Here is an 11373-nt window from a genome sequence, read left to right on the forward strand (position 1 = left end):
CAATGAAAATATATCTTCATTACAAAAATAACTAAACCTCCTTGGGAAAGTAGTGAATATTCTTTATGTGACATTCCAGAATAAATACAATTCCTATCGAGTTCCAGTGAGATCAGTGTTTACCTCATACTGAGTTCTCAATCTGTTTTTCCTGGATTTTTCTATAAGGTTAAAAGTTTTATTGCTAAGGACATTAAAGTCACTTAAGCTGAACATTCCCTCCCCGACACTTACAAGAATATTGTGAAACTATTATAATAAGGAGAATTTCATATAGTCTATATTGGAAGTCTTTCCATTTCTGAAATACCAATCATTGTGGATATTTTTATCAACTGCAATGGCCTTTCAGCAGGCCTGCACAGATGCTGACTATCTGAATATCTGGAGGATCATCAGCCAACATAATATACGTGCACACTTTAAACCCAAGGATACGCTAAGGCAGAAGCTTATCCACCCCAAGCATAAAACACCCAGACACAAACTAAGCAATGTGGTACATGCAGTACAATACAGTGAGACATGTGCACATGTGTACATTGGGGAAACAAAACAACCACTTCATAAACGCATGGCACATCATAGGAGAACAAACCCATCCAGACAAGATTCAGCAGTCCATCTGCATTTAAAAGGCAAAGTCCACTCTTTTGAAGACAGCAAAGTGCACATTTTGGACAGAGAGGACCGCCGGTTTGAAAAAGGGGCCCTCACTTAATAGAGGGGGAGGGATACAACATCACCTGCCTCCAGTCTACAACAGAATCCTTTCAGCAGTTCCAAGGAGGCTCCACACCCATTTGCACCACTCAGGTGACCTTGATGACACAGATAAACTTCAAAGTGACTTCAATGACTCTCTAAAACAGGGGTGTCAAACTGCCGACTCGCAGGCCAGTTGCCTCATGCAGAGGGTGCGCCTACCCCAGCTCCGGGCAATACAAAAAATGTCATGATACGTTACGACATGTCACGTGATGCGGCGAGTTTGAAACCCGTGCTCTAAAAGAATGCAGATGACCAGCTGCCTGCAAGGAATATAAATCCTTCCATTCTCCACCATCCATCAGAACTGAAGAAGCTTCTTGGATGAGAAGTGAAACATCTTCAAAGAAAAACAGAAAGTCCAATTGCCTCTTGAAAAAGCACCTTTGGGATAGATACAATGTAGCACATAGTGTCTTATTTCACTTTCTCAATTTCTCAATTATTCAAAATGGATCAGCAGCATTCCTTAGCCTTTTCTAAAACCATCTTGAAGCTGGGATATCATTAACTGGGGAGAGACTCTTAAGGATAATTTCACTTTTTAAAATAATTGGTTCTTTCCACAATTAGAGATATCACCCTATATATTTTCAAGTAATCACTAGCTATCAAGTAGTTACATTAAACATATATCTTTTTCATTGTTAAAGAAATAATAATAATAAACCCCTAACTTTTCACTTACAATCATGTGTCTGTAATAAATTTAACTGATCTCATACTCCTTTTACAATTTAGGATCTAAACTTAAGTTTTATTTTCTGTTCTGTTCTGTTCCAACACTAGGTGGAGCTAATTCACCTACAGATTCAAATACAGAAAAAACTCAAAGTATTTGTTAAGAGTAATATATTAATTCACAAAAAGTAAATTTGAATTTCCCACATTTCTGCAATCAACTTTGCATGAAATCAGAAATATGTGATTTTATTCTAAATTATCTCTGGATAGTGGAGATATCTCAAATGTGCATAAAATGTGAGTCCAAACAAGTTTACTTTCTACTAAACATTCACTGGTTGCATTTCGGATTGAATATTACTTCAGATAGACTGTTATTGTTTAACATAGAGTGGAACAATAATGCTTAAATAATGTAAATAAGTTTTGACCCTGCAGGAAAATAGAAGCATAGCAAATCTTTTGAATCTAATTGCTTTAGATCTGTTTTTAGCACTTTTGGGGCATGCATTCTAAATATTACATATGTATATTTTAGGACTCCAGACAGCATATTTATGTGGGGCAGATAATAGTAAAATTACTTCTAAATAAAAAGAAAAAATAATCATTTGCTCTGAAACATTTAGGAGAAAAAATATAACTCTTCAACATGCTATATATTGTACAAAGAGTGCATCCTATATTTAGCTAAAGAAAATGGACTAAGTTTTATCTCATGATGCAAGAAGAGAATTTTTCTTCAAGGGAAGAACAAGTCAAAGATTAGACTTTTTCAGTGTTCCTCTATACCTCCAGATCCTTCCACACAAACTAATGGGATGGTATTCCTTCTACAGACTTCCCTGTAGAGAAAATGAATGCTTCATCCATCAGCTGCAACACAGGTTGAAAGTATTTGAAATTGGCAATGGAGACAGAAAGATCTATGCTGGTTTAGTATTTTGTTGGTTTATATGTATTGTTCTTGGTTCATATGTCTTTTTTCTAGTTCTTAAAAATAAGAAGAAAGCACTTTGATCAAACATGGAGAAGATCTCAAAAACTTCCACATGAGCTAGTATTTTCCATAATGAAGATTTTGAAGCCACTTTACTGCATTCAGGGAATAAATACAGCATGGGTGTCAAACTTGCAATCTCACGTGACATGTCACGATGTATTGCGACTTTTTTCCCATTGCTGGCAATGGATTGGGTGTGGTTTGGGCGTGACATATCCAGCCCATGGGCTGGCAGTTTGAGACCCCTGGAATACAGTATTCCTTGAATCAAATCTTCATTGCATCATCAATATGATTTGCATATTAGAGGGGCACCTTCACAATGTTCACATATACATTACTAAATCTGAATGCATTACTTGAATAAGGGCCTTATTTTTAAGAGCAAAAGGAAAGAAAGACATTGAATTAGATTTTTAAAAAATTTAATCTGGCATATAATGGCTAACTAGAAGCCTTCAAGAATTTCAGAAGCAGTGGGGAGAATAGTAGTCCTTGCTCCCTCTCACAAGTTTATTGCTAAGTAATAAAGTGAAAGAGAGAGATGTAAATACCTATAGTTTTTGAATGAAAGATAGAGTATCTAATAAATGTATCTAATAAATAAAGGTAGAGTATCAATCTAATAAATAAATTGTGTAAGTGCAAATTAATCAGTAGAGAACATATACAGGTGAAATGAGATTAGTCAAAGATTCCTATCATGTTTATATCTATTCCTGTGTATATAGTAATATATGAAACTGTATAAAACATATCTTTGTATCACGCTAAAATCAGTTAAGTTTCAGTATTTGTATATAATATTAAACGATGCCATGTGAATGAAATGAAAGAAATGATTTCTGTAGGTTCTGATATATTTATTTATAACTGAGTGTCCCTGGGATGGCCCTGACACTTGGTTAAACTACATTGCATCTTTTTACCCTAATCCCTAAAGCACTACATACTAAGTTAACAAAAATTTGGGAAGTCTTTAAGACTCAGGAGAATAATATAAGAAGGACAGGGCTGAAAGGCTCCACCTGTTTTTTTTTAGAGGCTGTATTTCTGAATCTTGACAATTTTAAAACGGGTGGATTTCGATTCCAAAATTCCCCAGCTGGGGTATTCTGGGAGTTGAAGTCCACTCGTCTTAAAGTTGCCAAGGTTCAGAAACACTGAGCTAGAGCAATGTTGTTGTTGTTGTTTTTTTATCTGCAGAAGAATTTCTGTGTGAGCTTCTTTGTAAGCTCTTCTGTGTAATTTCTTTGTAAGCTTCTTTCGTGCTTACAAAGTGTCTGACACCCTCGACAAAAAGTGCTAAATGGAGATTTTTTTTAAAGGAGGAGGAGCTCACCGGAGGCGCCGTACACAGGAGCGTAGTTTTTCTCCAACTCTCCCGGCAGGGGTTCTTAAGCTTTATAGCTTTCGACTTCCACATTGCTCCTTCCCTTAGCTGTTATTATTTTCCTAGGGGAATGATCTGCAACGTCCTACATGGAACTCGATGAATGTTGCGGACGCCGTTGGGGGGGCAGGTAATGAAGAGGCGCTTGCTTCTTCAGCACCATGTTCCGCGCTACGAAGCAGAGAATCCCCAGGCCGGTAACGCAGAATTTAGAAGACTTAGACTCGGTTCAGAGCATCCTGCTTCACAGGTAAAGGTGAAAGTTCGTGAAAGGAGGAGATTGACAGTGGAAAAAAAAGCTGTGCTTCAGATTTCTACTTTGCTAATCTGCATTACTTGGTCGCAGATGTAAGAGGACAACACCCTGAGTAAACGATGGGAGTCTTTCAATGCCGCTTTGGGGAGATTTTGTCTTTCCAATTTGCAACGGAGTTTATTTACATTACACATCATATTACACTAGTTCCAGAAGGCCTCTTTCTTTTTTAGTTCCACACAAAATTGATGTGGTAAAACTGTCAACTAAACTTCCCACATAAAAGGTTTCTTCCACAGGAGAATTGTTTGCCTTTCAGATGGTGAAAAAGGTAATGCTTATTATCTAAGTATCACATAATATTGTTTAGTGGACAGGTTTTGGAATGTTAATTTTTGTCCTGATACAGCACATTGTAAGATAAACTCTTGTAATATTCATGCATCTGTGTGACACAATTTATACCAGTGAGCACGTTGGAAAGCTTTCTAAATGTATACTTTGAATATTAATTGGAGATTGATTGATTGATTTGCAAGGCTAATATGCTGCTCTAATCAAAATATCTCTGAGCTGAACTACATAAATAAGGTTAAAAGCATGAAGCCTTAAATAACAATGCAAAACAAAACTAGAGGGAGGGGGAAAAAAACACATTCATTTTCAAATTGCAGAAGACAACTCCTCTTTCTGTGTCAGGGATTGGTTACTTTGTGTTTCTGGGAATAGCTAACAAGGAATAGTTCCAGATAAAATATGATTTAATGTATAGAATGTTTTTTTAAATCCAAAGGGACTTGTGCAATGAACATAGAATGGAGGCCAGCAAGGCATTTAAAGTTCAAGACTGATTTGAAAATAAACCACCACGACCACCCGCAAAAAGCAGAGAAGTTAATTAATTGAGACACTGATTTAAGCCAGAAAAATGTAGTCTTCAATTTTACTTGACCATTGGAAATCCCTTATAAATAAATGGATTCCTTGGGATTACTTCTGAGTTAACATGCGTATTCTTGAACAGCAATTCTTAAAGGGGATATCAAGGGTAGGGTGGCTTTTGAAGAAAGAATTAAAATAATCTTTGCTCTCAAAGACAAATGATGCCATGGTCACCATAAGGGCAGAGTTGCCTTTTGAAGGCAGTTCTTTTATCAGGCTGAACGTTTACAAACCAGTATGCAGGCTTTTGAGATTCCAAGAATGCAATATAATTCCAGCAAGGTGATTAAAAATCTAGGCAAAATGCCAAGCGAAGAAGGGAAGCTAAAAAAAGCTGCTAGTGTTTAAATCCTATCTGATTTAGGAGTTTCCGGGAGAGTTTTTGGAGAGGGGGCGGAGCGTATCCTCTCAGTTCTCTCAGCGCGTCTTTGGTCGCCATGGTTCCCCCAGCCTTTGCCAATCAAGACGCGGCAGAGGGTGACGTCCTGCTTTTTTTGGATTTCAGTGTCATGGCGGCAGAGTTGTAGGGATCTGGGGGGAAATTGAGTTGTCCTTGTTATGGAGAAAACGGCGCTGCCTCGCCGGCCTTTTGAGATTCCCCGAGAACCGTCGGCTGAGGATTATGACGAGTCTAAGGGCGGTGACTCGACTCAGGGTGGCGGTTCCTGCTCTCCGTCATTGTCCAGCAGTTCCGAGTAAGGAGAAAGCTTCTTTCCAGCTTTTGCGACCCTTTAAGGCCTTCTGTCTGCGCATGTGCTGATTCCCGGGACAGGGAGTTGAATTAGAAATTAATGATTTCAGATGACAACTTTCCAAATGCGCTCTGTTCTTTGTTGCGTTTGGAAACAGAGTTCGCGCAAAGTGTGGAATTGTAATTTCCCGAATGGAATGCTTTTCAGTTGCCTCCATCTAGGAACTTTACTGATTATCTCTTAGGTTTTTTCTATTCCCTGGCCCTTTTCTTCACAACGAACAGCTTGGCATGTCAACATAGGACCAGGGTTCTTCAAACATGGCCCTTTTATGACTTATGGACTTCAACTCCCAGAATTCCTCAGACAGCATGCCTGGCTGAGGAATTCTGGGAGCTGAAGTCCACAAGTAATAAAAGGGCCAAGTTTGAAGACCCCTGGCATAGGATAATGAAGTCAGTTTTTGCGTCTCTGTTTGGAAGACCGTCATTCTCTCTAGCTTATTGTATCTGAAAGGGTGAGTGAGAATTTGCCCCATTTATATTCTGAATGAATGGGGAAGTGTCCTGACTTGTTAGCTAGGAAATGCTCACTTTTAATCCCAAACCAATAATTAAATACTAAATAAAAAATCTACATGCTCAGAGCACCAGTTTTGTTTCCTTTTATCAATTGTCCATCTTGAAATTTTGCTGATAGGTGGCAAGGAATGCATTTTATTTATTTATTAAATTTACATGGCGTCCATCCAACTGTCAAGCATATCTGGGCGGCTAAATGCATAAAGTAGAAACATTTCATCCGAATAGAAGTATGCAGCAATAACCCTATACCTTCAGATACCAGTGTAGTCCAGTTTTAAACAAACACAAGCTCTGTTCACACATCACACAATTTGCAATCTCTGATCTGATGCAGCAAAAAGAGTGCTGCATCTCTCTCATACAATTATTAGCAATCTGCAAAGATTTAACAATGTTTTCCATATAATATATGGAATATTTAAAATTGAATTCACTATTGGATTACAGGGAATGCTATCTTCAGTTTGTTTATAACCTAATGGTAACTTTGGAAGCGATAGCTCTTTCTCTGAAAAAGCAGGTGTATACTTGAGAGTTGTCCTAGACTTTTGGATAATACTGAAACGACAGGCTATTCCTGGAGTGGTCTTTGTCCAGATTTGGCTGGCATGTCAGTTGCATCATTTTCTGGAGAAGGAAATCCTGGCACTGTGACATGTTCCTCGTTACCTCTCATAAAATTTACTGTAATGATACTGCCCTTGAAATCTATTTGGAAGCTGCTTTTAGTCCAAAATTCAGAAACCCATTTGTTGGTAGATGACAGATTGCAGTACAATTGAAAGTGCTGGTAGTCACCTTAAAAGCCTGATATGGTTTGGGACCTGAATATAAATAGGATCACCTTCACCCATCCAATATGATTAGTGGGGAAGACATCCTTTTAAGTGTTGTTTAACTTAATTGAAACTTTGTTTCCATTAGAACACAAAAGTAAGCCTTTTCTATTGCTTCTCCCTCCTTTGAACAGCATTCTATGCAAGATTAGATCAGAACCAATCTGCTGGCATTTAGACAAACTGCTAATTCCTGATTATATTGGGCAGTATGCAGATAGGTAATAATGTTGAATTCCTAATTTGCAAAAGGGGTTTGTTATGGTGACTTTAATAAAATGAATGACATAGGTTATTATAATGCCCAATGCAGCAGAATAAATTAGAACCCAATAAAAGAGAATATATGTAGTTCAGGGTTGAAATGAGAGGTCTTTGGTGCTCTCTGAGCTTCGTTGTTTTCTTCCAGAAATTCAATACCCAAACTAGGTAACATCATCAGTGCTACTCATTGATGTTACCTTGTTTGGGTAATGAAACATCTGCAAAAAAACAAACTCAGAGACCACCAAGGACCCCTCAGATTAGAATCCGCCAACCTCCACACATGCACATTTTATATTTTAAAAATCATGATCAATATTCAAAACCATTGCTATCATAATTAACCTTATCTGTTTGTATGTTGTGCCAAAAGTGTCAGTTTCAGTGTCCAATGCTTTTGAAGCATCCAAGTAGTAAATCTTTTGAGTGATAGTTTCTTGGTCTTCTTCTGCACTTTATTACAGTTTTTATGTTAATTATGAATTAAATATACTTTTGTCATCTTGTTCATAGTGACATTGAACCTGAGTGGTTGGATAGTGTACAGAAAAATGGAGAATTATTCTACCTAGAACTAACTGAGGATGAAGAGGAAACCATCGTTCACAACAGTTCTCTTGCTAGATCTATGATGAACCATGTGAGATTTAATGAAAATGAAGCTGAGATTTTTCATGAGAAAGCTATAAAAGACAGGAAGAGTGAACATAGATTGCAACAATTTACTAGTTTATTAAAGAATAAAGGTCTTCTGAGGCATTCTGAAAAGAAGAAAGCAAGGAGTGAAAACTGTGTCCATAATTATGGCCCAGCATCCATACTGAAACACCATTCTTGTCATAAGATGGCAGATGTTGAGCAACAGCTGTACAAAGACATCTACATTTATGTAAACCCACAGAAAGCCACAAATGCTACAACAGGGAACCAACCTGAACTTCTAGAATCTTTAATAGGAATTGTCCACCAATCACCATGGACAGCAGCTGAAAAATATAGTCATGTTACTGAATCTAGAAGTACTAATGGAAAAAAAATTATAGTACATGGTTTGATCCCAGGAAGCTCAGCAATAAAATCTGGACAAATCTTAATTGGTAAGTTTAACATTTTACACACTTCTGACAAAACCACTATTGTGGAAGATGGAAGGGCTTATTTCAAATTTGGGATTGGTCTTCTAATTAAGGAATATGTCATGGATTGAGAGATATTAGTCTTATTTGAACAATAAAACATTTCACGTTATACATAATACAGCAAGAACATACTAGGAAGTCAAATTATATCTTGAACATTTTTTTAAAATTTCAACAAGAAGTATACCTGATAGATGTTCTTTCTGGGCCTTAATAATATTTTTCCCTGATCAGAAGTTTCTTGTTAACTCTGTTTATAGTATACACAAAAGCAACCAATGGAATTGCAATAGATATTAGGAGCAGGAGGATCTATTGCTAACCACCGCACCTCTTACCTACCTAGATATAGGTATGATACGTAGGATAGCAGGAAGAAAGGAAAAATCCTTTTTGTTTTCTTTGACAAAAATGGAAGACCATATATAGCTGAAAATATTTTGAATAGGATACAGTATATTATTTTGTAAGGATATGGTATCTTGGCAAACAGGCTAACTCTTGATTGCTAGCTAGAATTAAATCCTTAAGCCCCTGAGATGTAAAATAAACATACATTATTGACAATGAATTCTACTTTTATAGAATGTTCATAAAGACCTAAGTAAAAGGAAAAATTGAGTAACGCAGATTTTTTAATAACCAATTTTATTTAAATCCAGATTAGCACTTTGGAAAGCATGCTATCTTACTCTAATACAGCAGTTGCTATTTTATAGGCCGATCTGTTTTTACTTCTACTCTAGTAAGGTCCTTTTGACTCAAAATTGACAAATGATTCCCAGCCTACACACACACAAAAAAAAACCACTGGCAGTTGTCGTGAGGAGAAAATTAGAAAATTTTGTGGCTAAAAGAGGAAACCCCTTATTAGACCTAAAGTATTTGGAATTGATGGTTACTCATATCCTGTTAGAGCAAATACATTGCTGAAAACGGAAGCAAAGAAAGCAGATAATTACATACTGTATATGTCTTGAATGAAATAAATATTTATCTTTAATGCATGCGTATAAATCAGCCTAAATGTTATTTAGAAACATCCTACTCATTGTTTGGAATTTTATTTTGTCTGCTTCCTTAATGTTGCTTTTTCTTTTGCTTTCAGGAGATGTCCTTGTTGCTGTAAATGATGTTGATGTAAACTCTGAAAATATAGAAAGGATTTTGTCTTGTATTCCTGGTCCTATGCAGGTATACTTCAGTTGATTTTAATTTAGACAAACATGCAAACATGAAGTTTTTTATACTAGTTTTCTATATGAATCATACATGAAACACAACTTTCTTTGTAATCCTTGACAAAAGTAAGTTGTTGCCAAGGCACTGATTTGCAGAAGAGAACACATATTTTAGTTGCTAACTATCGTGAGTCTCTCACGCTCTTTTCTAGTCATATTCCTTTAACTAAAAAGGATAAAATTTGGATGATCTTGAAAATAAAATATATATTTCATATGTATTTTTTCAAGGAATGTATGTTTAGAACAACGATTGTATTCTGTTCCAGCTGGTCCTGTCTACCTACCTAGATTAAAATTTAATAAGACAGGAATAAGGTCAGGGAGAGGCATTAACATTTTTAGCACTAAGCTGAAAGATTGGACAGACATATTGTTGCCTGAGCGGTTAAGGTATGATCTTTGTTATTTCCTTTATTTCACTCTCCTAAAGTGGAGAAATGCCTTTTTTACCATTTGACATAGTTCCATAATCAAATGCAGCTGTAAACATCATTTACAACAACTACATTTAGAGGATTTGGGACTCTTCTATATCTTGAAAATATGGCACTGTATTCTCTGAATTAGTGATGTAGAGTCTTAAAAAGCTTAATAGTCATGAAGATTTGAAAAGTAATCATAACAATATAGGGACAAATGTGAAAAATGCACAGATGAATAATAGGAATGGGTGGTGCATAGGTGCTGAAGGTCAACTTTTATTTGAAGAAAATCAAATCATAAAGCTAATGAATGAATAATAATTACATTAAGTGATGTTTATCACAGTGAGAAGAAAGGAAAAAAGACATCATTCAGCAATTCATAATACTGAGTATCACTTGGTGATTCCAATTTAACTTGTTTAAAACATGTCTATACTCTATTTTTAAAAAATCTGAAAGCAGATTACATTTAAATTATACAGCTGTGTGTACTTCAAGTCTTTGCTATCACAGGTTTTACTTTTGTAGTTAATAGTGAATAATTTGGATTAATTACTTCATTATATTTATGAAAACCATGGGTTACTGATCCTAGCTGTTCTGTATATTTAAATCTACTACCTGTCTAGAAAACATTTCTAAAGATCCAAATTATTCCCAGTGAAAATATTATTCTTTTAACAGCTGAAATTTACATTTGAAATAGCAGCATCTGAACCAACAGGCACATCTCAGTCAAGGAGTAAACAGACAGAATCCTCTGAAAGCAACTTGGTGAAACTGCTGTGGAGAGACCATAATAATGATCTGCAATTCTCTCTACAAAGTATACCGCATATTATAATGTATCTCTCACTTAACTTGGAATCTGATTCATCTGATGAGGTAAGAATATATTTCTAAAATAATTTCTAAAATAGTGCATATATCCTGCCTTTAAACAAGAAAGGTGACCAATAATAATACAAACAGAAATAAAACAAAAAGGCAGTGGAAATAAATATCTTTATCAAGAAACTGTGGAAATTGGGAAAAGAGCAAGAATCATATATAATTTTAAGAAAAAAGAGTGGCAGAACCTGGGGATGGAATTTAAAAAAGGATCAGCCTAGAATCTAAGTAGCCACGAGAAACCTATAAATA

The 11373-nt window shown here is 36.0% G+C and overlaps 1 protein-coding gene across 1 annotated transcript in view; it reads left to right on the forward strand.

The window, feature by feature from the left end:
- Nucleotides 1-3882: 3882 nt before the first annotated feature.
- INTU (inturned planar cell polarity protein) overlaps nt 3883-11373 on the forward strand; it is a 31258-nt gene continuing 23767 nt past the window's right edge. Inside the window, exons 1-4 of the mRNA XM_083367372.1 lie at nt 3883-4098; nt 7936-8519; nt 9670-9755; nt 10915-11115. Coding sequence (XP_083223498.1) covers nt 4010-4098; nt 7936-8519; nt 9670-9755; nt 10915-11115 — 960 coding nt within the window. The 5' untranslated portion in view covers nt 3883-4009. The remainder of the gene's footprint in view (nt 4099-7935; nt 8520-9669; nt 9756-10914; nt 11116-11373) is intronic.

This window comes from Vipera ursinii, assembly GCF_947247035.1.
Source record: "Vipera ursinii genome assembly, chromosome: 7".
Lineage (NCBI taxonomy): Eukaryota > Metazoa > Chordata > Lepidosauria > Squamata > Viperidae > Vipera > Vipera ursinii.